This window comes from Semicossyphus pulcher, unplaced genomic scaffold, assembly GCF_022749685.1.
Source record: "Semicossyphus pulcher isolate SPU_LCO1_2020_fin unplaced genomic scaffold, fSemPul1.0.p SCAF_23, whole genome shotgun sequence".
Lineage (NCBI taxonomy): Eukaryota > Metazoa > Chordata > Actinopteri > Labriformes > Labridae > Semicossyphus > Semicossyphus pulcher.
Window position 1 is genome coordinate 11,424,788 of NW_027211697.1, and position 27,396 is coordinate 11,452,183.

The 27,396-nt window shown below is 40.9% G+C and overlaps 2 protein-coding genes across 3 annotated transcripts; both read left to right on the plus strand.

Annotated features, from left to right (window-relative positions):
* The first annotated feature begins 636 nt into the window (after positions 1-636).
* Positions 637-9,828, plus strand: samd9l (sterile alpha motif domain containing 9 like). Of its 2 annotated transcripts, XM_069674315.1 has the most exons (4): positions 637-748; positions 1,391-1,454; positions 3,462-3,525; positions 4,193-9,828. In XM_069674315.1, exons 3-4 carry the CDS (start codon positions 3,522-3,524, stop codon positions 8,785-8,787), a joined length of 4,599 nt encoding a protein of 1,532 aa, XP_069530416.1. In that variant the 5' UTR covers positions 637-748; positions 1,391-1,454; positions 3,462-3,521; the 3' UTR covers positions 8,788-9,828. The 2 variants fall into 2 exon arrangements, with proteins under 2 accessions (XP_069530416.1, XP_069530417.1); XM_069674316.1 differs by lacking the exon at positions 1,391-1,454.
* Positions 9,829-11,258: 1,430 nt separating this feature from the next.
* Positions 11,259-22,745, plus strand: gaa (alpha glucosidase). The gene is given in 19 exon segments (XM_069674317.1): positions 11,259-11,845; positions 12,678-12,829; positions 13,692-13,857; positions 15,058-15,154; positions 15,268-15,387; positions 15,482-15,600; positions 15,852-15,983; positions 16,209-16,319; positions 16,433-16,546; positions 16,739-16,823; positions 17,964-18,081; positions 18,268-18,401; positions 19,377-19,528; positions 19,692-19,840; positions 19,963-20,104; positions 20,246-20,344; positions 21,805-21,969; positions 22,105-22,257; positions 22,667-22,745. Coding segments are annotated over 19 exon segments (2,811 nt in total). The 5' UTR covers positions 11,259-11,308; the 3' UTR covers positions 22,733-22,745.
* Positions 22,746-27,396: the final 4,651 nt, after the last annotated feature.

Below are 27,396 nucleotides of genomic sequence, written 5' to 3' on the forward strand. Positions count from 1 at the left end.
AATTCTAGTTTCTTCTTATTGGGACTTTTCTGTATTCCAGTCCCTACCTACTGACTGTACAATATTTAGCTGTTTATTCTACATGTAGTGTTTTTTTGGCCACAGATTTAAGTCGCTCAGAACATTTGACACTTCAGTTTTATTTGAATTATGTTGTGCTACATTGAAAAAGTACAAAACTAGCTTTTAAGAACTTCAGAACAAGTAACTTTTCTCCCTCTTCCCCTTCTTCCTTTGTGCAACTTCCTTCTAAAATCTCTGCGGTTGCCCCTTCCTGTTTAATGACTGCTTTTATGCTCACTGAATGTGGATTTGTCATGGCATGCGTAAAATGGAGGTTGGTGGTTATGCTGCCATTTCAAAATTATTTTGGAAATTTTAATTTGTTTGATATGATTGCCCATAGATAGATAGATAAATTCTGGCGCTAAACCTTATATTCATCTATCAATCATATTGTTTGTAAGACCTATCAGTGTGATAATGTGAGGAAGGAGCCTCATGATGACTCGCGCTCACTCACTGTCAATGTACTTCCCATAGGCTGTACTGTTATTTCCCCAAAAACGAAACTTAGGGCGCTGAGCATGCGCAGTGGATGCAGCACAGCCTAGCCCAGGCAGAGAGAAGTAACAGTAGAGCAGACCAAGTTTCCCTGTCTTTTGCAGCGGCAAGGCGACTTGTCTCCAGGATAAAGAAACCAGCCCGGCAAAGGGACAAAGCTGTTTCTTTTTCACATTCATTCAAGGTAAGAGCAAGGATTGCCTTTTAATTTGTTTTCTAGTCTGAAGGTTTTTTTTAAGTCTACTAAGTCGCCTTATTGACGGAAAAAAAAGACATTATCCACTCGTCAGGTAGCATATTAAGCTCACAGTTGTCTGTGGTTAATCAACTATTGTCTTTAACACCCATAAAGTTGAGTTTGGTGTCAGTGGAGATTCGCGGATATTGAGAGTAGAGGTTCTTTCGGGACGAAAAATGCGGAAATACAAAAATTCCTGGTATAGCTCTTGCATCACTAGTTAAAAAACTTTGTCCGCAAAGACAGTAATTTTAATGCCACATGATCCACCATCAATTTCTGATGGTTAAAAGTAGGCCAAGAAAACCAAGAACCGAGATGAGAATAATTCTGATTCATGTTCATTCATGATAATAGCTGACCTTTTCTGACAAAGGGTGTGTCTCGTAGCTTAATATGGTATATTATGGGCAGGTTAAGAAGCTAATTAAATTCACATATCTTCCTTTAAATGTTTAAGAACGGTTTAAATTAATATCGGTGGTTTGCTAGATTAAAGGGGTTCAACCAGGATGATTGGAGTTCAGTTCAGTTCAGTTCAGTTTTGCAAAATTTGACAATCATGAATCACACGGCCCTCCATTTCAGAATCAGCCACAGAGGGTGCAGCAGCATGTGAGACAAGATGAGCTGATACAGTGGCTACTAAAAGGTAAACCTCATTTGACCATGGTAAAAGTTTCACATGTAGCCTAGATGTAGGCTTCAGTGTGTTGAAAATAATAGTTTTAAAAGTGAGTTTTAAATGTGGTGTGTATTTTATTAGTAACTATCCTAATTACCAGTACAGATTAATGGATGGGGTTGTTGCCTACATTTTGTTGTTAAAAAAAGTAAATGTCTTGGCCTTATGTCCTTTCAATGATTGAATTTATTTAATATAGGCCTACTTATGCCATTGTTTTCGTGGAATTGAATTATTTGTCCCCCGTCCCGTCCAGAATTAACAAAAACACTCATTCTAGGTGTAAACTCAACTGGTTGTCTAGTTTTATTTGTAAATGAACTCAACTCACACGGCTGTGGCTCAGTGGTAGAGTCAGTCGTCTTTCAATCGGAAGGTCAGAGGTTCGATCCCCAGCTCCGTCAGGCTACATGTCGAAGTGTCCTTGGGCAAGACACTGAACCCCAAATTGCTCCCGGTGGCATAGCCAACAGGTATGAATGTGATATCTGATTGACAGTTGGGCACTTTACGTAGCAGCCTCTGCCATCAGTGTGTGAATGGGTGAATGTGATATGTAGTGTAAAAGCAGCTTTGAGTGGTCGCAAAGACTAGAAAAGCGCTGTATAAGTACAGTCCATTTACCATTTACCATTTACACTCATATGGGGCGCTGATTGTAAAGTGTTGCACGCTGAAATGTATAGCAACATTTCGCCACATTTAACTCCACACACCGGTGTGAATTTTTTCAAGTCAACATTTACCAGATTTACAGCAATATTTGTGAACTTCTTCTAAAAAATATAAACATGAACGTCAATTGTTAAATTTAAATGTAAATATTATATCTAAATCTAAATGTTAATATAATGGTTAAATATCAACCTAAATATGGTATATAAATATAAATGTGAAATGTTAAATCTAAATATATCTAAATTTAAATGTTAAATCAAAATATATCTGGTTAAATATAAATCTAAATATTGTATATAAATATAAATATTTAATTTAAATCTAGATATTATATCTAAATCTAAATGTTATATATAATGTTTAAAAGCATTACATTGCCAACTAGAAACTTACTGTGTTGTGAAGCATATGACACATAAACTATAACTTATTCTACCGCAAATAGGACACAAATGACACAATAAATAACCCAACAAAGCTTATCTCTACTGCGTTAACGTAAGCTAGCTTTACATGCTAACATTGGATAGCATGTTAGAAAACGTGCGGGTTAGAAAACAAACTTAGAGAATTCTGTCTGTGGTGAATCCTGTTGCATTGCTCAAAGCCTGAATTGAAGCCAAAACAGCCTTACCACTGTTTTCGGCTAGTTAGCTGGGAACAGATTGAGGAGCGCGTGGAGTCACACAGGCTTCGTTAATTGTTGGTTAGACGCAGTTTGCTTGTGCGAGAGCTTTTATTTTGGTGTACTTCTGATAACCGGCTAATTTGTATATTAGCTGAATATTTAGTTTCACCAAGCACATTTATATATCATATTTAAAATTTTACATTTATATTTACATAAAATATTTATATTTAACATTTAGATTAACATTTAGATTTAGATATAATATTTACATTTGACATTTAACGTTCATATTTATATTTTTTAGAAGAAAAGTAAATATGACAAAGTTCACAAATACTACTGTAAATCTGGTAAATGTTGACTTGAAAAAATTCACGCCACTTTTTCAAACGGTGTTTGGAGCTAAATGTAGCGTAATGTTGTTGTAAATTTCATCGTGCAACACTTTACAATTGCCACCCCATACACTCACAAATACACACAGACATCTTATACTTTTCACTTTCACATAAAAGTACAGAGAATCCAGTTTGAAATCCAGTTTAAAGTTTGACCACAAAGTTGTAAGATAAATCTGCCTGTGGATCAGTTTTGTCTACGACTTAACTATCTGTGTGTAAGATGATAATAGACTGAATCTAACTGTATGACATGTTCTTTTGCAGATGGAACATGGTGATAAGAAAACACCAAAGTTGGTAATGTGATAAAAAGAAAAAGAAGTCATGGGTGAGTGGAGTGACAAGTTGTGTGTTCTTTTTTTTTTTTAGATTGGGTGGGTAACGTGGGTTTCACCCTGTTTTGTAGAGTTAGACAAAGACAGGAAACAGGAGATACAGAGGAATATGACATGCAATGCAGGGTGCCGGCTGGAATCACACTGGTGACCTTGCAGTAACTGTGCAGTAACTTCCACAACAGCAAACAACAGACATACAAAGTTAACAAGTACAGACCATAATGGGGGTATTTAGTGGACTGTACATTCCCCTCAGGAGTTTGTGGAAACATGCTTTGTGTCGGCAGAATGTTTAAAAAAAGCTGTTGTTTGCTTAAACAATCACCTCAACAATTTTGGAAAGGAAATACTATGTTGATATCGAATTTAAATTTTTTACTGCTACCCCTTGAGGCCAGATACCCCCCCAAATAACTTGCTTCTGTAAAGACATCAGTCTTCATTTAGAACTAAATGACTTGGGGCCAAAGGCCACTAACAGTGTAGGGAAGTTGAAAATCACAAAATGTTTAGACATGGGACTGGTTGGCAATATGGAAAATGTATATTTTTTTTGTGTGTCTAAAGTACGTGCTACAACAAAAAATTTGAAATATACAAATGCCTTAAGAGTGGAAGAGAACTCAAGTATTTTCTGTTTTTCTGCCCGACATACAGCTGACGAACTCGACCAGTCGCCCAAGAATTGGACTGAATCTCAAGTAAGCGACTGGCTGAAATCAATCGGAGTGAAGGAGCAGTACATAGACAAACTTTATGAAGAAGAAGTAAATGGACAAATCCTTCTCACGTTGAATGAGGAGTTTTTAAAGACAAAGATTTGCATGAAATCAGGGCCTGCTCACTTGATTATTCAAAAGAGAGATGAGCTCATCAACTCAAAACAAAGGTCTCAAGAGAAGAAAAAACCCAACAGTGGCAAAAAACCGGAGTTGGAACAGAAATCAGTTCAGTGTGTTCCAACAAGTGATGGTCCTCCAGCTCAGACTCCTGAAAAAGATCAACGTGTCTTACTGGAGAGACAACCTGCAACTTCAAAGGAGGACTGCAAACCACGGCCATTTGATCAAGAGGGGATTGATTTCATTTATGTAAAGCACAGAGTCCTGCAACCAGAATCAGGTGCTTTTAATCTGACATCTCCCTGCCATGAATTTAAGTCCTTTGCTGTAGCTGCTGCACTGGATCGCACAAGACTCCAAGCTAAGTTTGCGAAAGAGGTCCTTAAATTTGCGACTGGCTGTATGAATATCAGATCAAATGGTACAATACACTTTGGTGTGATGGACAGCAAAGAGGACACAGGATATGTGCATGGTGAAATAATTGGTGTCCCTGTAAAAGAGAAAGACATTTATGTAGATGCTTTGGACTACATTGAAAGAAGTGTCTCCTCTGACAAGGAGCATGTACGCCAGTGTGTGCGGCCTCCAAGATTTATTGAAGTTCTGGACTGGGAAAGTACAGAAAAGAGGTATGTGGTAGAGGTTGACATTGTTCCTTCAATAAGTATTGTAAAAAGCAAGGTGTATGCAGTTCGTCTGCCAAACTTCAAAGAGTTAACTAACAAAGTAGAATTTGAAAAAGAAACCATTCTCCGGAGGTTAGGTTCAAAAACAGAACCAGTGAGTGACAAAGACCTGAGTGATTTCTACCAGAGAGTCAAAGATCGGGATGCACTGAGAGAAGAAGCAGAGAAAAATAAGTTCCTTAGTGCTCCAGAAATCTGCCAAGACCTAGGAAGGAAACTAACGATGCTGATGACAAGTGGGAAGAAATTCATAGAAAAGGAGAAATGGTTCATACTTGTCACAAACAAATTCCAGCCTGACGACCTTTCCAACATTGACTGGCTGCTCAACCTGAACATATTCTGTGTATTTGACTTTGACCAAGACTCAAAGATAGATGGTCTTTGCAGTAAATACCTTCAGCATCACGCTGCAAACATGCATTCTCTGCAGAGTTATAGGATACTCGGTGACACGACCATCAAAGAATTCACAAACCAGTTGCATCTGTTTGAGCAAACCAGCTGGATCTTTTGTAATGGCCGAACCGACTTCAAAGGAAATGAACCTCCATGTGATGAAATGACTTGGATCAAGACAAAAGTGACTTTCCTGCGAGAGTCAGTCTCTTTAATCTGTAAACAAATCCTGCCAAAAGGAACTTTCCAGGTCATTTTCCTTGTCACATCCCCAGTTGAGAAACCACTCTTGCACACCTTTAATGAGTTTTTCACTGACATGGAAGGCCATGAAGACATCATCTGCATCTGTGCATCTCAGGAAAACTTCCAGAAGTGGCAAAGCTTTGCAGAGGGGTCATGTGGAAAAGACACTGTGAACAATTCCAGTGTTGTTGGGATGAAAATGAGTCACATTAATGCAACTCTGCAGCAGGTACAACCATTTAAATCATGTGCTAGCAAACACTTGCCAGTCTTTGTGAAAGGAACATGTCTTCTTGAAACACATGAAGAAGAACAGATGTATTCCCTCGAAATTCTGACAGTTGATCATTGTGATGAAACAAGTGAAGACTTCATCAATGAGGAGAAAGCAAACATTGAACAGCAGTTCTACCGTGGTGGGAGAGTGAACTGGTTGAATTTCTGGCTTGCTGAACGCAAGTTCGTTGGTGAGGTAATTGAAAGAGATGCTTATCATGAAGTTTTGAAACTTCTCCACGACACTTTGAAATGGAATGCAGATGAAACTCCAGTGAAAAGTATCAACATCTACCATCATCCAGGAAGTGGTGGAAGCACAGTGGCAAGACAAGTGCTGTGGAACAACAGAAGAGATCTGAGGTGTGCAGTTGTGAAGCCCTCATACTCCGCTTCTCTTGTTGCACAACACACAGTTGAACTACGAGAGTATGAAGAAAAAGATCCAGAGAAGTGTCTTCCTGTGTTGCTCCTCATTGAAGACACAGACAAAGAATACCTGGATGATCTCAGAAATGAACTAGAGGTTGCCGTGAACACCAAAAGAATCCAGTATGGAACTCCATGTTTCATTTTGTTGAGCTGTAGACGGTCCTATGATCCAGAGAGGAGATGCAAGGAGTCTCCATTACAGAATGTGTCCGTCACTCACAAACTGTCTGCCCAAGAGAAGAGAAAGTTTTCTGGAAAACGAGAGGCACTTGAAGAACAGTATGAACCTGAATTCATCCTGACTTTTGTTCTGATGAGTGAAGGATTCCATGTGGATTACGTTCAACACTTTGTGGAACATTTGCTCCAAGGCATTGACCGCCAGTCTGTTGTCACTCGCCTCATCCTCTATGTCGCACTGTTGAACACTTATGTTCCAAACTCCTTCATCTCTCAGTCCCATTGTGAAGCTTTGCTCGCTTTGACCATTTACATGGAAAGGTTTCATCAGCATGAGTTTGAGAAATCACTCAGTCCTCAGGCTAAACTAGTCTTCTTGCACCTTCGGGATGACAAGACGCACCTTGAATCAATCAGAATCATCCACCCACTTGTTGCAAAGGAAATTCTCCAACAACTTTTGGGGCAACAGACTCAAAGCAGTTTGGCAATGGATTTCCTCTGCGAGGATGGGCTGTTTGAACACAGATTTGGGAGGGATGAATATCTGTCGTTTCTGAGAGCACTTTTCATAAGGCGATCAAGAATAAGCAAAGGGGACAAATATGACAGTTTGTTCTCTCCACTGATTGATCATGTGCGTGAAAAGGAGAAAAGCCCAGACAAAGCAATTGAGTTGCTCAAGGAAGCGTTCCAGCGTTTTCATAAAAATCCATTCTTTGCACAACAACTTGCTCGTCTTCATTATACTTACGAAAAGTTTGAAGAGGCAAAATACTGGGCGGAGACGGCAGCTAAACAGCTGCCAAACAACTCATACATACTCGACACGAAAGGGCAGGTGTACAGGAAATGGTTCCAAGCTAAATGCAAGGCCATTGAAAGTGACGATGAACCAAAGACTGCTCATAATACCGCAGATGCTATGGAGACTGCACTGAAAGCCCTTGAGTGTTTTCAAGAGTGTGAGAAAGCAGCTGATGCAGATATGGAAAATGTAAACAATTCAGGATTTTTTGCTGAAGTTGAGGTTGGATGCAGTCTTCTCAAACTGATCTCCTCATTGGACGTGTTTGCACACGGAGCCAGTGGCCATTCAGAGTGTATGAAGTACATGTTAACAGATTACATTCCAGAGGAAGTTAAAGATGCTTGGGAACCATTTCATGGGCGTTTGAAAAAACTTCACAAAACTATGCAAGATGCCTTGGAGTGGATTTCGGAAGACCTCAGTTACTTTCAGACAGACATTGGTGTAGATGAAGAAGAGACCCCTGAAAGTCTTGAAGAGAAGATTAGCCAACCACTCAAATGGCTGTCAAAAAAGTCTTCAGAGTATGGGAAGTACTTCAGTGAAGCTTACTCTAATGCACTTCTCAGGCAATCTTTTCCAGCCAATCTTACTCCTTTCCAAAAACGCATGATCATCTATCATTTTGGCGGGGGTAACGTAACATCAATCCTCTCCAAGCTAACTGACCAGAAAGATGCAGTACTTCTTCTAGAGAATATCCTCTCTCTCTATCCCAGCAATCCAATAAAGGCCAAATTTAGTCAAAGGGATATTGTCAATTACATTATGGCCCACATTTCACTGAACTGCCTGTCACCGGAGACTAAAAGTGTAGCTCCTATGAAAGATCTTCAGGCACTTTGTCGTCAGTTCCCATCTGATAAAAGGAAATGTTTACCAAGTGCCCTGTTCCTGCTTACCTTGCTATTCTGGCCAGAAGATCATGACACAGACCAGGAGAAAGAAACCAAGTATGAAATTGTACAAACGGCAGTTGAACACTTGGAAAAAGACTACAGGACCAAGATGAAGGACATTCCTCAAAGGAGAAGGAGGCTTTACACCCATTTCTTTCTGGGCAGTGGGAATGGATTGGATAAATTTGTCCACAAGAAAAAGTTTGAAAGTGTCACAAAGGTGTTCTCGGCCTCTGAGAAACGCCTGAAGTGGTTTCGGGGTGAGGCATGGAAAAAGCCTGAGATTGCCAAGATGCTGAAATGTGTTTCTGGATGGACTGAAGATGAAGTGGTGTACCTTGAGGGTCCTCAGAAAAAGAAGTTCAGTATGCTGCCTCTTCATGTTCGTTCAGTCCCTCATAGTAATGAAAACATCACGTTCTACCTCGGTTTTACGTTCAGAGGACCTGTTGCCTGCAACATTGTTGTGAAAAAGTGATTGCCTTTGAACAATGATGCTGTCACAGAAGGCTGTTTGTCAGCTTGCTGAAGCTTGGTACTAGCATCCACATCGTTTAAAAGTGCAAGAACAAATTATGAAAAGGTAACTTCCTAACACAGGATCCTTGTTATGACAGTTTGTGAAGCAGTTAATGTTTGTAAAAGAAAAATTAAAAAAGTGTATTCAAATATCAGAAAAATTTCTCACTAGTTGTTGTGCACATGGACTATGACATGTCTAACTCTGGCCTCTCAAGGTAAAAACAATGTAAACTGAATTTGTTACAATACAGTTCAGTACTTCTCAATGAATCGATCTTTAACTTACTGTTGTTTAGACCTGTATCAAGTCTCCTGTTATTTTTGGAGTTTACACCTACCATACATTTCGTGTTATGTCTTTGGAAACTGAATGCTGGTGAACAGAATAAAAGCATGAGGTTTGGTACCTCAAATGTAGTGACCAGATAATCATGTGTGACTTGAATGTGAGTTTTCAGAACCTAATATATCCACAGCCAGCTTTAATCAAGATGAATTCTTGCTCCAAGTGTAGCTCCGTAGCTCACACTGTATTCTGCTTTGTTTTCCAGGATTCAATGTAAAATAGTGGAATTTAATGGAACTAATTGTCAAATATCTGAATCATTTTCTTGGGCATTGTGTTTTCATGGTAAATGTTTTAAGAGCAATATGATGTTCAGTCGGAGAAGAATGTAAAAACATATTGGTATGCAGCAATAAAACTGTAGATTTTTGTGATTGTATAGTTTGTATATACTGTACTTTGCACAACCTGTAACAACCAAAGATGTCCTAAATATGAAACTGCAAGTGAAGCCAAGGCCACAGTGCATACAAACACTTTTACGGCTATACTTGTTTATTTGTTTTTTCTTACATTGTGTATACTTCTGTTGTATGGTTGTTTTTCATTGTTTTTTATTGTCACATAAAGGGATTTTTTTTTTTACCTGTCAACATTAGTGGTCTGAAAATTTGCACCACGTGTTTCCAAAAAATAAACCTTTTTTTCTGTCTCAAATTTTTTGTCATTTTGTTTTTTTAACAAACTACATCAGTCTTTGCAGATTCGATTGATATTGATAGTCGCATCACAAACAGACAGTATAAGGCAGAATAGATTTAAGCCCACACTTGAAAAAGAGCACATCTTGACAATTCACATCATGCTTTTAATATTGCTAATTTTAAAAAAGTGCAAAAACCTTGAATATTTTACCACTGTTGCAAAGTGCTTGCACATAATACAGTTCTTGAAGAAAAGGTATTTTAGAATCAGAATCAACTTTATTGGCCAGGTAAGACATGTTAATACATTAACCAAAAATATCTGTCAAGTTAATGTTTGTGGTTTTGATATTGGCACGACAATAGGAAAATTGTTAGTCTATATTAGGGCTGGGTGTCAATAAGGTCTCGATTTCTCGGTTTGATTGCGATTCACAGGGTCCTGATTTGATTCGATTTCTGATTCAATTTGATATGGAGTTGGTTAGGGGTATTTCAGTTACAGTATCAATGCACCTGGTGCATTATCAATTTTATTTATCTTTACATAAAGAATTGACCCCAAAGAAGTTACACGTACTTTTTATTTAAGATGACCAATACACAGCAGTCAACACAATATTAACCATTTTATGAATTAGAAGTAAAGACAGCTTCTGAACTTTTTTCCGGTTTCAGATTTTTAGTCTGTACGTCTGGCTCATGGTTTTGATTAAACGAACTGGAGTTCAACTTCCGCGAGGTTTGGCCACGATATTTCATCGCGCGAAGAATAAAACCATGCGAAAGAAGTTATGGGGAAAGGCATATTTAAAAAAAACAAATAGAAGCAAGAAAAATCGATTTTTTTTTTTACAACCCCCTTGTCAATATGTTCGATTTACAGCCTCCTTTATCTGTACAGCCTATATTTATATTATACTTGATTGAAATTGGACATTTTATGCCAAGTATCATACATTGTGGATGTGTTCGTTCGTACAGTCGTTTCACTTGCCAACAGCAGAGGAGCAAGTATAAGCTGCAGTTGTAGTTGTGCGGTGGACCAATTTTGTCCGAGTACGCTTGCCATACTAGTAGGAAGTTACTTAGCCTACACTTAGCTTCGTCTTCTGTTTACATTTTATTTCGTCTGACTTAGACATTTAACTTAAGTAAAATTCTGCTTGTTTCGCTGCATTTCAACACTGTGCCTTATACCATGCTCGCACGTAGCGGTTATTTATTTTGGAGAGATATGCTAAACTATAACCCTCACTCTAAACTGTTCCGATAGCTACCTGCTAGCTAACAGCTAACAACTCATGCTCCCTTAAGTTTAAGAAAGCAACGACAAAATGAAAAATATTGTTAATTTGAATTATTCTCCTTAAACAGTTCATATCTGCCCTATAAGAGGCACTTCACGGTTGAATATATACGCCACAAAAGAGCTTGTATTGCAGAGCTCACGCTGTCTGACCTGGCATTGCATCTCTAATGAGGGTATGAGTCTGCTGGCTAACTGTACTTGACCTAATATGCTACTCCTCGTCTTCGCCTTGTCTGTTTGTTTTCACATCAGCCCCATCTCCAACCATGACACCAGACTGGTTAGACCAGTTAACGGAACGGGGGAAATAAACAAAGCACATGAAAGATTTGTCAGTAATGATCCAGCATATAACGTGTCAGTGGAGACAAGGAGGGTCCGCCTAAAAAAACTCAAAGAGACTGATATTTTCAGAAATGATAAATGCACCATGGCTCCAGAGAGTCGCTTTAACTGTGCCAGGGACAAGGCTGTCGGCCAGAGAGAGTGTGAAGAGAGGGGATGCTGCTACGCCCCTTTGCCCAACTATTCAGGACCACCTTGGTGCTTTTACCCCAGTGTATACCCTGGCTATACACTGGGTCCCTTCACGCCTACCACGCGGGGCCAGGCTGCAACTCTGACTCGTGCCACTCCATCCTATCTTCCCAGAGATCTCGCTACTCTACAACTAGAAGTCATACAAGAGACAGAAGGCTGCTTACACCTCACTGTAAGATACCAATGTTCTAATTTTCTCTGCAACCCTTAAAGAAGACAGTTTTGCTTAAGTTCCTGTTGATTATATGAAGTGGAAAAATATTCAAAATGTCTTCTGTATTCTTCTGTTTCTAAAATATGATGGTGTAAAATTCAATTGGCTCGGAATAAAAGGCAATAGGCCTTTTATGTAGTAAATTAAATATCTGTCAGTGGTTTATAATTTTGTTTTAGACAATGACTTTAAAATGTGATTGTTAGTGTTATTTTTGGACTCTTTGTATTGTTGTTAGGAAATGTCCAGTTCTCTGAATCTGGCTTATATGAGTCAGTGTTGTGTTTAAAACCCTGAGTGTGGTTGTTTGATTGACTTAACCATACAAACTTAATGTCTTCATTCATTACAAAGATTTTTTTATTAAAAAATAAAAAGCGACAAATCATTATTTTTAAGAAGCTAGAAGAAGCAAATGTCTGACATCTTACATCTGACATTTTATCCATAGGTCTGTATATAGTATAGTTTAGTTTTTAGTGTCTAAGTGTCTGTGTTACCTTGTCTAACCTTTCCTTGTTTTTAAGTTCAGTATGTCTGTTTAGTCGGTGTGTCTGTACATCTAGAGCAAAGAAAACCCGGAGTCAAATTCCTTGTATGTGCCCACGTACTTGGCCAATAAAGCTGATTCTGACATTTTTGCTTAAAAATCACAGAAACAATTTGGGAGATTAAATTTCTTTCAATCAATTATTTGATTTAAAAGATAAATCATTGAAGCGCTAATTGTAAACACATTATTATTTACATTATGTGCTTGTTTAAAACCTGACATGTATTTGTTCTCAAGTTAAAGGACCCATCGTCTCAGCGATATAAAGTTAAGCTCCCAGCTGATGTTCCCCAGGAAGAAGCTGATACCCAAGATGCCCTGTACACCACTCAATTTCAGTGTGACCCCTTTGGATTCATAGTGCGGCGAAAATCCAACGGGAGAGTGATGTGAGTAGTTCAGTTAGCTTCTGCTTTCACACTGATTCATACTGTTCTTCCAATTTCCTACCTGCAGTCTGACCTCTTCTTTACACAGTTCAGCAGTGTAGATAATAGTGTTTTCTCTTAATTCTACAGAAATTATATTTATATATATATATTCCTGTAATTTCTAAACTATTTAACACCCAAACACAGATGCACCATTCTGTATACATGTTGTTTACATTGTAATAAAGGACCATTTATGCACGTCATCGTTAATGCCTTTCACCCTCATATTTAATTTGCAGCTGCTTATTTTTTCATTTTCTACTTTTATTAAAGCATTTTTGTACATATGTGTAAATGTTTTTTATTTATCCAGTTCATATAACCATACACTGAAAATCTAATGCAATCCAATACGACAGCTCACCTGAAAGTCTGCCTTTACAAATATAATAATCTTCAGTGTTAACTGAACTGAACTACATTATGTTGAAATATGTTTCTAATATTTTATCCACCCCATTCACGAACACAACAGAAGCAAGGTATTAATAACAACTCTCAATGTATTATAGCAACAATCTTAGTACAAGACACATTTCTCTTCTGAAGGTTTGACATTCAGTAAACTGACCAGTACAAGCTTTTAAGGGACGACTGTGTGGCCGAGCTGTTGCTCTGGATTGCATTAGACTGAATAGTTTTCCTAATACAGTGGTCAGAAAGTTTTCACTCTTCACATTTTAATCACAAAAAGTTGTCTTATTTTATGTTTTGAGTGCTGGCTAACACAACTGTGTGAAAGATGGTGTGAAGAGGACTTTCTAAATCATGATCATGTAGTGCATGTTTGTCTGTTCTCTGTGTCCTGCCCGTCCAGTATGAATACCACAGTGGCTCCTCTGCTGTTTGCTGACCAGTACCTGCAGCTGTCCACCGCACTGGCCTCCTCTCTTGTGTCTGGCCTCGGGGAGCATTACACCTCCCTCCTCCTGGACCTTAACTGGACTTCTCTGACTCTCTGGAACAGAGACATGGCGCCTCATGTGAGTCTCTGTAGTGACTTCAAACATCTTAAAGACCCCCTCCAGTGAAAATCAAGTGTTTAACCTTGTAAACATCATGTGGTGTTCTTCATGTGCTACAAGACATATCAGGGACAACATCAGCAGTCACCTCCACGGCTGGGCCTGTCTGCTTTTAAACTGCAGTGTACCAAGGACAGGCTGAACAACACGTTTTCAGATTGGCAGGTTTGAGACGTCACAAAGCTAAGGAGCCAATCCCGTTGATGGCCGGGGTGACGCTATGTATATAATTATGTGCAACCTATGGCAACCACTTCGGCAATGTGGAAGCCAGCTGTAACTGTTGTCCTAATTATTCAACAAATTGCCACTAAACAATGGCAGAGACCTGTTTTGTTTAAGTGACAGATGGCGGTTCAACATTTGCATAGTGGGCGGGGACTATGCAGATTTGTGAATCTTTGGCTTACTGACTAACTGAGTGACTGAGAGATGGTACTCTCACAGCCGTAAAGAGAGAGAGTTGCGACATCGCAATGGCGGATCATAGAGCATATTGGACCTCCACTGGCGCGACTCTCTGTCTATACGGCTCTGGATACTTTGTTCGGGGAGTAGGCGAGGCTGCTCCTCCGCTACTCGCCCGCTGTCCTCACCTACGTCCGCAGCATGCACATGCTTTCAAACACGTTGTCATCGGCCTCATAAGGACAGTCCTTGTAACACATTGCCCACAAAAGCGCACACTGACCTGATGCGGTCAGCCACATACGGGGTTTTGACCTAGTCTTGTTAATAAGGGAGAAGGAGGAGAGGATTTTTATAAGGTAATTAAACGTATTTAGCGGAAAAAAACACATCAGACACAATTTATTTTTTCAAGCAGAGCATTTGATATGTCTGAAAACATGACTGGAGCTGGTCTTTAACATCTTATTCTTCTCTTGTGTCTTCCAGTCTCCAAAATGTCAATTAAACAAAACTTAAAAGACACTTGAATTTGATCTGAGATAGTGCACCTTTCTTTGGTTGAACTGTTGACAATGCAAAGACGTGTAAGCTTTGACAAGTGGGAAAAGCACTCATTGTATGGCTTTAAAGAGACACAAGTGAAAAGGGCACTTTAAATCAGACTGCAGAGAAGTCAAGCTTATATCATTCCCTGCCTTTTTTTACTGTTTTGCCTTTGTAACTGTCGACGTGCGTCTTTCTCCACAGGCTGATGCCAACCTTTATGGCTCCCATCCATTCTACATCATACAGGAGGAGGACGGCTTGGCACACGGTGTTTTCCTTCTCAACAGCAACGCAATCGGTACCAAGCTAATAAGATAGATAGTTATTTTGCTTCCACTTTCCACACAAAATTCTTTTTTCTAGCATGTAAGTAATTCCGTAATTAAGAAATAATAATATCTGTCTCTGTAGAGGTGATGTTGCAGCCGACCCCCGCTCTCACCTGGGTGGCTATCGGTGGAGTCCTGGACCTGTACGTTTTCTTGGGCCCCGACCCTCAAAGTGTTATACGACAGTACCTCCAGGTCGTTGGTATGTCTATTCACTGTTACATTCAGCACATCTGCAGGTACTATGACCTGCATGTTGTTTATATGTTTGTCTGTTGTTGTGTATCTGTCCCCAGGCTATCCCATGATGCCTCCATACTGGTCACTGGGCTTTCATTTGTGTCGCTGGGGTTACACGACTACTAAAACAACGCGGCATGTGGCACAACGAATGCATGACTCTAAATTTCCCATGGTAAATGTTCTCACAAAGATCTGAAGGAAGGAAGTTAGATTTGAAGCTCAAAGGGTATTTGTACTTTAAATGTACGGATTGTATGTACATTTCTTTTCTGTAATCAGAGAGACGTTTTGTTAAAGTATGCATTGGATATGTTATCAAGTCCAATCAACACAAGAAAATTGGCTTTGAAATCCACAGAAACTTTTAGCCAGCAGTGAATAATTCTGCCGTTTGTCTGAGACTTTGCTTTTTTCCACCACCAGGATGTGCAGTGGAATGATCTGGACTACGCAGAGAAGCGCAGGGTATTCACCTTTGACCCCTGGCGATTCACAGACCTCCCAGAGATGGTGGAGGACTTCCACAAGAGAGGCATGAAGTACATCCTCATCCTGGTGTGACATCTTTAAGTGTGAAAGATCTCTCAGAGTCATGACGCTCATTTAATTATAAGTGAATATTTGAGGTTTAATTCAGAAATAAGAACACATACTCAGAATAAATGAGCTGTTTAAATTCCTCATAGTAATGTGTTGCTCTCTAAATGAGCGTAGATAATCATTTACAGGGTTTCTCCAGTAGATGGCAGTAAAACTGTGCTTCTGTGGTTTCTGCATAAGGACCCGGGCATCAGCAGCACCAGCCCTCCAGGAACGTACCCGCCCTTTGACGAGGGACTGAAACGAAACGTCTTCATTAAAAATGCCACAGGACACATCCTGATAGGGGAGGTTAGACTTTCTAGGTGTTCAATGCTTCTCATTTTGAAGCGAGTATATTGTGTGTGTATCTTTTGACTGATGAGTGGGTGTTTATGTGCCTCGTTCCCTCGTTGTGTATGTAGGTTTGGCCCGGCCCAACAGCCTTCCCCGACTTCACCAACCCCGAGACCAGACTCTGGTGGGAGGACTGCATCCGAGATTTTCATTCTAAAGTTCCTGTGGATGGTTTGTGGATTGTGAGTGTTCACACGCACACACACACACACATGGCATGGTTAATTACACAATATATAAGAAGTCAGGTATGTGAGGTTGTCAGTTCTGAAACATGCACACGACTTTGTAGTTGTTGTTTTTAGCTGGTGACACCTCAGAAGGACATAAAGGATCACACATCCTGTGTTGTTTTTCTCCAATGCTCCATCCAGGATATGAACGAACCTGCCAGTTTTGTACAGGGCTCAGTAGAAGGCTGTCCTGACAGTGATCTTGAGAACCCGCCCTACACGCCCAGTAAGTCTGCTTCATCAGTGTTGCACCTTATTGACATTTAAAGGAGTACAAACATTATTGGTTTTACACAGAGCTGGCAAAAGAAAAGTACACAGTTTCTTTACTTAAAGGAGCAGTTCGCCCCTGGAAAAAGCCACCGTCAGGCAAAGCTGGTGTTCTCTGTAATCGATAGAAGCGATAATATTTGAAGTTGGCGCCATAGCTGTGGAGAAAGTTGTACAAACAGCTCGTGGTTTCGCCCATTCTGCATTCCTACAACACCCAGCGTGCATTGCGCCCCTCCCTCTGAAAGGAACGGCCCAGCGAGAGACGCTGGAGTGAAATACTACCGTTTCGCAGGCAACGACTCAGAGCGGTGCAGAATCTGAAATACAACGAGAATATACCGGTGGATCGTCTAAAACATCTTCAGGTCTGCAGTCTACATTTCAAACCTGACGATTTTGAACTAGACATGACATCGGAGGCGGCCGTCCTAGATTGAGGAAGTGTAGTTTAGCGAGCTCCCTGGCTTCTGCATGGAGGTTTTCCAGGGCCCATTGGAGAAGCAGATAGCGTCCTCCAAAGGCACAGAGCAAAAGCGTTTTTTGTCTACCATCATGGCATTAGCTCCCCATAATAGCATGATAGGACTGAGGTTGAAAATCGGGAAAACTTGCCCTTTAAGTAGAAGTACAAATACTAATGTAAAATAACTTTACTGAGTCAAAAGTGAAACGGCACGGGCCGTATTCAGAGTATAGAAGTAAAAAGTATCTTTCTGAAGGACGTCCCGTGGCTGTCAATGTGCTCCGACTTTGTCAGCCATGTCAGCTGGTTCACTTTCATCCACGTTCGCCGTCTCTTCTCTGCGGTCGAGTTTCCCTCTCTGTCTGGATCACATTCAGATGTCTTTTGTGACGTTTTCATCCTGTAACATCTATCCTGTGTGATACGCACTGATAGGTTGGAATCGGAAGTAAAGTACAGATACCTAAAACCCTAGTTAAGTAGAATGAAGAAGTATTTGTGCTTTGTTACTTCTCACCTCTGGTTTTACATCATTTTAAAGTTCAAATGTATCCTTTAAGTTACAATAGATATTTGTCTGTATTGGTGTTGCATTGAGCTGTAACCTGCGTGTCTCTGTCATACAAACAGGGGTGGTTGGAGGCCAGCTGAACTCAGGAACTCTTTGCATGTCGGCTCAGCAGAAGCTTTCTACTCACTACAACCTGCACAACATGTATGGACTGACAGAAGCTTATGCCACGCACAGGTCAGACCATGCAGCGAACACATTCACTTTATGGTGCTTGTTATTTAATAGCTATGTAATTTTGTTTTAAATAGCAGAGGACAGACTCTCTTGCTAAGGTCAATATTAGCTTCAAATTGTAAGTCTTTGTATTTTTATTTATCTACTGTGTACTGTATTAACCCCGGGTTGGGTTTTTATCCTCAGCGCTCTCGTGAAGGTACGAGGGAAGAGACCCTTCGTCCTGTCTCGCTCCTCATTCCCCAGCATCGGACGCTTCTCTGGAGTGTGGACAGGAGACGTCAGGAGTGACTGGGAGCAGCTACGATACTCCATCCCTGGTGAGCAGATGTGGTTTATCATGTGGTTTGTTTTACCTTGTTGTTTTGGGTTTTTTTTTTAATGTTGGATATTTAAATGCATGTGATTATTCATCTGGACACTGGCAGGACACGGTCTTATATAGCTCTTTGACCAAAGAAAACCGGTTTTGGAACAAAGTGCTTCACAGAGACAGACGTATATGTTTGCACATGCAAGCATAAAAGAACAAATGTGCTTTTCAACCTCAGTCCTATCATGCTATCATGTGGAGCTAATGCCATTATGGTAGAAATAAAATGCAATTTCACTCTGCGCCTTGAAGGACGCTATCTGCTTCTCCAATGGGCCCTGGAAAACCTCCACCAGACTACATAAAACGTGTCATCGGGTGGAGGCCAGGGAGCTCGCTAAACTACACCTCAATCTAGGACGCCCGCCTCCGATGTCATGTCTAGTTCAAAATCGTCAGGTTTGAAATGTAGACTGCAGACCTGAAGATGTTTTAGACGTTTTAGACGTAGCCATTGCCTGCAGCGAAAATGGTAGTATTTCACTCCAGCATCTCTCGCTGGGCCGTTCCTTTCAGAGGCAGGGGCGCAATGCACGCTGGGTGTTGTAGGAATGTAGAATGGGCGAAACCACGAGCTGTTTGTACAACTTTCTCCACAGCTATGGCGCCAATTTCAAATATTATTGCTTCTGTCGATTACAGAGAACACCAGCTTTGACTGACAGTGAATTTTTCCAGGGGCGAACTGCTCCTTTAACAGTTGCTGTGGGAATAATGTGAGATAACAAATAGAAATTAGTTAAAACTATTTCATTATTTAAATCAAGAATGAAGTTAAAATAAAAAGAGGTTTAAACTTACTTTAATCTATTTTAAAAACAGAAATGTACGTTGCTTTTTCTCATCCTTTTTGAAGTTGCCACAGATCATTTGATAGTTGCATACTGACCTTTTGCACCTGTCCCCCCCCCCCCCCCCCCAGCGGTGCTGCAGTTCAGCCTGTTCGGCGTGCCTCTTGTGGGGGCGGACATATGTGGCTTTGAAGGCAACACCACCGAGGAGTTGTGTGTGCGATGGATGCAGCTCGGGGCGTTCTACCCGTTTATGAGGAACCACAACGACAGGCTGAACGCTGTGAGACAAAGTCACTGCCTATGTGTTTTTAGGACGCAGGGGTCTGAACCTGTATGTTATTTCCGCTGCGTCTACAGTGGTCCATCTGTTTCATGTATTATGAATAGAGGTAACTCTATATCTTCTCATTGTCTGTTTGTTTCTATGTGTCTGTGTCCCTCAGCCTCAGGAGCCTTATGTATTTGGGCAGAAGGCCCAGGCAGCCATGCGGAGTGCGTTGAACCTTCGTTACTCCCTCATCCCGTTCCTCTACACACTCTTCCACCATGCACACTCTTCTGCTGACACCGTGGCCAGGCCGCTCTTCATGGAGTATGTGTCCTCTCTTCGTTTCTGTCCTCTGTTGTCCAAACTAAAGGAAATGATCTAGACCACATGCTTCACTTTTCATAATATTTTCTTGTTCCTGCTCCTTGTCTATCAATCCCTGGTAGGTTTCCCTCTGATCCTAACAGTCAGACTATCGACCACCAGTTCCTGTGGGGGAGTTCACTTCTCATTAGCCCTGTCTTGGAGCAAGGCGCTGTAGAGCTGGCTGCTTACCTGCCCCCTGGCACGTGGTACAGCCTGCACGATGTAAGCCACTCCACCCTCATCAGCTTTCTGTCTCCCATCATGTTCTATCAAACGTTGTTTGTTCCCTCTGAAGCTTTCTGTAGTAACACACGACTGAAGCGTTTGACTGTTTTATCATTGGGGCTTGGTTTTGCTCTTTAGGGTCAGCCTTTCTACAGTAAGGGTCAGTACCTGCTCCTGCCAGCCCCTCTGGAAACCATCAACGTCCATGTGAGGGAGGGACACATTATCCCCCAGCAGGTAGGCGTCTCCTCTGGAGAAACTCGATACGACTATTTTCTGTGTCATGTTTGGTTTAGTGAGGGCGCAAAATGTTACAGAGGATTGAAAAACAGACAATTAAAAGAGGTGAAACAAGTACTTAGGAAGTCCTACTTACAATTCCTACTACTACTTAGCTGAATTGTGTTTGAAGCCGTAAAATAAACAAGCAGTGTGCAACATTGACTATTAAAAGGGGTAATCTCGAAGATCTCAGTCTCATTCTCTTTGTTCTCACCTTGTGGCGATAAACGGTAATTGTGGGAGCACACTTCCCAGTAGTGTTGTGATGTTCGCCAACGATCCGATTATTTTGAATGGAAATTTAGAGCCGTTCTTTTTATAGATGTGCCCAAATTTCACTTCCTGCCGTAGATCCACTCCCCTTTATGCTGAATTACCACAGGCAGCTTTTGTCCGCTGTACTAGGACACGTGCAGCGGAATCATGTCATCACAACATAGTGCCGACGGTGAGCGACATTATAACCCTCCGCCGAGTCTTGTTAAAATATCTGTAGTCATACAGAGTTGTGTCATAAACTATTGGCAAATCAATGACTTTAATAGTTGTTCATACATTGTTCTGCTGTTTCCTTCTGCAGAATTTTATGTGCGTGTGTTGACACGGGAGAATATAGTGCAGGCAAGTTCCCCAGTCTGACCACTCTGTAGTGTTGAGACGTTCTCGAACGAACGGCTCTCAGAAAGGACAGATATCTTCCCATATATTCCCAGATATCCAGACAGTGCTGCATGTGTGACGTCCACGGTCGGCTCCGGTTGTAACTCTTGATTTTCCTGGCTGACGGTCGCTTTGCTTCATCTGAGCGTCGAGTTTGTTTCTTTTTCTTTGGATTTTCACTTCTTGTTGAAGTTGTATCTGTAGTCATCCATCTTTTCTTTGTTTGTTCAGCCATAGTAGATTACTGTTTACTCGCAACACTTGCAGAGACCGGAAAAGCAGCCGCTTAGCTCCGCCTACCCTCTCTGGCAGACCAACCACTGCTGGCTGATGGAAAACGTGTCACTAACTGGGCGTTGCTTGTGATTTTTTTCCCGTGAAAGTCGCGCCAGACACCCAGTCTGTAATACTGCAAATGCAAAGGCTTTCATCAGTGGGCCACAGGCTCAGTAACCATTGTGTTACCTCATTCGGTGATAGATAGAGACTTAACATACATTTATTTAAATGAAAATCTTTGAGATTTAACTTTTCAAACAAATACTCTAGTTTTGCATATGGTTTATTAGTGCTTATCAATAATTTTTAAGCTGCTGTTTATTTTCTGTGACATGAATTTCTATGACCAAGCGTTGCATCAGGTTGTGTTGATGTTCCTCTGATGACATCTTAAAGTTGAATACAAGCTGAAACAGAGAAGGGTGCATTTTGTATCGTTTCATCGTGTTGTCTTTGATCTGCCTCTTCTTCTGAAGGAGCCGGCTTTGACAACCACAGCCTCACGCAGGAACCCTTTCTTCCTGACGGTGGCCCTGTCAGCAGGCGGCTGGGCCCGCGGCGACTTGTTCTGGGATGACGGGGACAGTCTTGACACCTTTGAAACGGGAAATTATTGTTACATTATTTTCATTGCTGGACAGGTAGGAAAGAGATGATTGATAATCTGGCTTTTTTTTTACATTTTCCTGCAGCCCGTCTTGATTGAATATCATATTAATTAAATATTACAATTATGTCTCATCTTGATATATTTAACCAAAAAATCTCTTGTTCAGTCTCAGGTGGTGAGTGATCCTGTCAGGCTGAACGGGGCTCTGGACGGTCTGGTACTGGGAGGGCTGCGGGTGTTCGGGGTGCCCTCACCACCTCTATATGTGTTGGCCAATGGGGATAAAGTCAGGGATTTCACCTACCGCAGTGACACCAAGGTGACTTAAGTGTAATTCAGCACCTCACCTCAGGAGGATCATGATGTCATACTGGAGATTAGTGTCTGCGTGTTGCCTCCTGTGTTTCTCCTCCTTGACTCATAATATCTTAGAGGGGAATTCACTAAGAATGAATTGCAGCCGCTGATAGCTCCATAAATTGCGCATCATTTGCCCCTGCTGCTCCGTCTCAAGGTCCGATTCGCAAAGCAAATTGCACTGATGATATTGAAGCGCAAACATGCAAATAATCTGATCTAATAATAATCTGCAGCGAACTTTGGGGTGCATTCAACCCTCTGCGTGTGCTTGAAGATTGAGGCAGAGTCTTTTTAACTCATTTGCACAGGTTTAGCGGGCGCAAAAAGCCGCACAAAAATCAACTGTATGTGTGTTTCTCTTCCCACAGGTTCTGACAGTGACCAGCCTGGCCTTGCCTATGACAAAGGCGTTCACAGTCCAGTGGGCTCTCTGATGCACTGAACTTCTCAAGATGCCTTTGCTGTTTTCACCACTGAAGAGACCAGTGGCATTTTTTCTGCACTGACACCGGCCGGCTATAATTGCACCTTGCACATTTGGAACGTGGTGCTTTGGAGGAGTTGGTTTTAAAAAATGAAAGGATGTCAAACAAATGAAGACTTAATCTTGATGTTTTCTTGTTTTCTCGCTTGGTAATTTCTGCTGCTAATTCCACAGAATCAAGACAATGTAATGACCTGTAAATGCATATATTTTCAAGAGCTGCTCGTACCTCTTTGTATTTGTTGAATGATGTTTATTTATCTTTGCTACTGAAGTGTATTTTATATAAACATGTTTAAAAAAAGGTACTGCAGTGCTTCTTTGGAGCGCTCACCGAAAGGTTTCATTTGCTTACTGCTCCTATGATTCTCTGAGGAATTTACAATATATTTCTCAATTTATTACATAATAATTTGAATTATTGCTTAGAAAGTGTTAAAAATATATATAAAACATATAGCCTGATTCCATGACTTGTCAGGAAGGATGCTGCTGCTGTTTTAGCTTTAAGTTTTAAGTGATGTGTTAAGTTTTAAGTTATGTGTTACATTAACGCACACTGGACTTTATATTGTCACACTGCACTATTTTTGAATTAATACTGTCAGCTCTTTGCACTGCTCGATATCCTGCACATCTGTTTTAATTTACACCTGTTGTACATCTTTTGTATTACACGTATTGCTTTTTATATTTTTATTCTTATTGCCCTATTTTCTTTATCCCATTTTCTTATTTTTATTCTAGATCTGTGTTGATTGTTCTGCACCAAAATCAACAAAACAAATTCCTTGTGTGTGCAAACCTACTTGGCAATAACCTGATTCTGAAGTTTCAGGCCTCCGTCTTAGTGAATGAGTGTGACTACACTGCTTCTTAACTAAAGCATTTAAAGGTGCAACAACAGTCATTGCGCAGTATGGATTAAATAAGTAAATCATGTATCTATTGTAAATATTAATTGCAGATTTTCTTTTGCTTCTCTGTTTTAATCTCCAAACCACATTTATAATAAATAAAAGACCTCCATTTATATATTGTAGGCATTACATTGTCATTAATGTAGTGATGAAAGAAGTTATCTACTGCCTGAATAAAAAAAGGTTTTAATAGTAGAATCCTCCAGCAGCCTTGTGATGAGATGCTCTGACTCCAGCTCTGGTCCTGATGATGAGGAACCAACCGCATTCAAGCGTTTGCCTGTGACCTTTAAAACGTCACTTGTGATGAAAAGGGGTCAGATGATATTGGAGGTAGGCTCGGTTAGACGATGACTTCTGTTAATGTAAAAATATTCGTCAGTAACATAAAGCGCAGTTGTACCCTGATGCCCCTTCGTGTCTCCAATCTGAAAATTCCGGGATTGTGTGACTAAAAAAGCCTTTGACATTCCGGAAGCAGCGGGATTTTGGGGGGGATTGGTCTGGAGCTGTTGAGTCAAGTTAGACACACGCATGGCAGAGCACTAAAAGGAAGTAGGACGAGTTCAGTTTACAAATTAAAGCGCAAGCACCGAATTCTGAAAATTGGAGGTTTACTTTGAAAGTCAAAACCGGAAGTGTAAATTCTGCTGTAGTAAGAGCAGCAGTCAAACGTGTGGTGTCACTGTCGGAAAAAAAACCACACAGGGATACAAACAAGACTACAGCTCCTGACAGCTGAGCTAAATCCGGGAGAAAGGAGGCGAAACGACGCCGGTGCATGCTGCTTGATCCCCGCCCGCCCGGTGACATGGATGTCCTACATGGGCTGCTGTAGACTTCTGCGGCGGGACTGAAGGTGAGCCGCTTGGCCCCCTTTTCCCTCTTCATGCTGCTTGCTATTCATTCATTTTCTCCCGCTGGAACAGGTGTATGCAGGCAACGAAGAAGAAGGACACATTCATCCGGTAATAGCGGTAACATTGCTGCCTTTTCTTGCTGTTGCTGCTGTTGGATAAACAAACTTTAAAGTTGCCTGCAAACGTGGAAGCCGTGAAACGTAACCAGCAAAGGTTTTCGGCTATGGTCTTAAAATATTTATATTCAAGATGGTACAGATAGAGTCCCTGCTCGGGTTAAAAATCACACGGATATTATTATAGGGCCTGGCTGTGTGTAAATTGTGCTGTGGTGGCAAAAGCCTTGTCCCATCCTCCCCTCCCCTCCCCTCTCCTCCTGTCAGGCGGATGCTGCCTGTCAGACTGAGTGTAATGATAGCTGATGGAGCCCCCGACATTGTGGCACGCCTCTGCTGCACTGAGGCATTTCCAGGACACGAAAAGACCCCCTACAATTAGCCCCTTTTTTTATTTTGGTGGATAAGAGTTTAGCCTCTGAATGGTTCCCACAAACCCCTTCAACCCACATTCACTGTCCACACTGACTGAGCTGTAGATGATACTCTCCTGTAATTCAGTTTAATACGACCTTTTTTCTCTTAAATACAACCTTAATTTCCCATTAATGCTGGCACCCTGTAGAGAGTAGGTGATCTGACTCCATGGTGATTTTGGAGGCTGTAGTTTGTGGTACTTTGGCCTTGGATTGCAGTAGTGTGCAAGGTAATGTGGAAGAAGAATCACAGTTGAAATTGCCTGGCAAAAGCAGGAGTGTATATACATATTAATATACACAGTTTACACAGTTAAGTTAACACATTAATACATAAAGAAGGTATTTAACAAGGATACCTTACAATTTGAAGAATTCGGTGCATATGTAGCCTGAGCGAGACATTTCAGACTGAGCTTGTTAGTGCACTTTCTTGTATTTTCCAACCCTTTTTGCCGATTTCGATACCGACATATTAGGCACGTTTTTTTCCCACCTAATTGCAGAGAACATCAAGTCTCCCCTGTTGTGGAATTGATATCATGCCTACTCTTATTGTAGTGGCCCACTGGCAGATGCAGAAACAACATAATACAGCGTACACATTGTACACAAATGTACACATTCACTGGGCAATATGAGAAAACTACTTAAACTTACGTTATGTACAAAAGGCCACATTTATTCGTATGTAACATTTTCTTTTCTTTTTTAGGGAATCATCGAGCATTTAGGTGTAATTAAAGCGTTTTATTGGCGAAAAAAATCGGCAGAAAATATCGTCCAATATGTCATTTTCAAGCCTTAATCGACAGATGCCGATAAAGTGCCGATAATATCTTGCATCCCAACTTTCTTGCACGCAATTTAAGTCATGGCCCTTCTGTTCCTACAGCCAGTACTTCAAGCATTGCTTGGTTCTTTTAGTACATATGCTGATGTCAAAATACGGTACATAAGCTGATATCGGGCGATTTATCCGGCCAGAAAATAAGTCCATCAGACTCTAAAAGACAACAGAAATATGGCATCACATGTGCTTGCAAACCGAAGTCAACACATGTCAAAGTTACAGGACTTAATGCGAGCTTGTGGTTGCAGGGTTTATGAGCATTTAAAAGCTTTAAGAAAAGTTTATGCAGCCTAGTCAGATGGGTTTATCTGAATTTTAGAGCGAACTGTATCTCTATTACTTTATGATCTGAGCTCAGTTTAAAACCTGTAAAAGATTGTGACTTATATCCTTCCTTATGTATCTTTAGATGTAGTACCTACACACATTCATAGCTGTCCAAAAAGTTTCCTCATAACTTCCCCAGCCTTTGCAAAGTCCACATGAAACCTTGTTTTTCAGGCTTCTTTGTGCCTGGTCTCCTTTTCACTGCCCCGGGCCCCATAAGTATACAGCGCTGATGTAAAGGGGTGTTCAAAATTGGCTTCTCTATTCAGATGTCAGCGTGACAACTTAATTAATGTAGCCCAGAGGTGAGAAGCTGAGAACCTGGAAGTTTGTAGCTTCTATACTTATTACCAGGGGCTACATTTCCAAGGTGTAGGATTCAGAGCTCTTATTAAAAAGTTCTCCTTTTTCTTGCGGGCAATCTGTTAAAAGTTTGTCAGAAATGTGTTCAGCAGGCCACAGCGAGACGAGACCCGGTTTAAGGATGTGCTAAGGATGTGAGTCATTTGATAAAACAGTGAAAGGTCAGAGGGGAGAGGCAGCGTGTGAGCAGCACAGCGAGGTGTTGACAGCATAAAAGATGAAGCGAGGAGAGAGGAGTGAGAGGACAGCCAGACTGAACGACTCCTATCAACCCGAGCCTGTAATCACATACAGACCAAAATAACCGCGGGATGGTACGCAGCAGTCGGTCCATGTGTTACTGCTGTTGGAAACAGCTGCGCGTCATGTTGAAGACCCCTGCCTGTCATTATGCACATCATGTTCACGCAGCATGCTTGTGCAGGAATGCAGAGTCAGGCCCTGCGTTAGTCCACTGTGGCTTATTTACAAGTGGATTAGTTCAGCACTGTTTGAAGCAGTTAGCATGCAAACAGCCCAGTTAAGCTAATATTCAGTGATAGTCTGATGTTGAGGCTCGTTGATAGAGCAACTGTGACTTTCTTTGTCCTCTTGTTTTATATTATATTATATTATATTTATATGTTTTTATGTTGTATTTTTCTGTATTACAACAGTATGAGACTTTTATGGTTTGACAACCAGTGGTGGACAAAGTACACAACTTTATTGCTTGAGTCAAAGTGCAGATACTGCTAGTCAAATATTACTCCAGTGCAA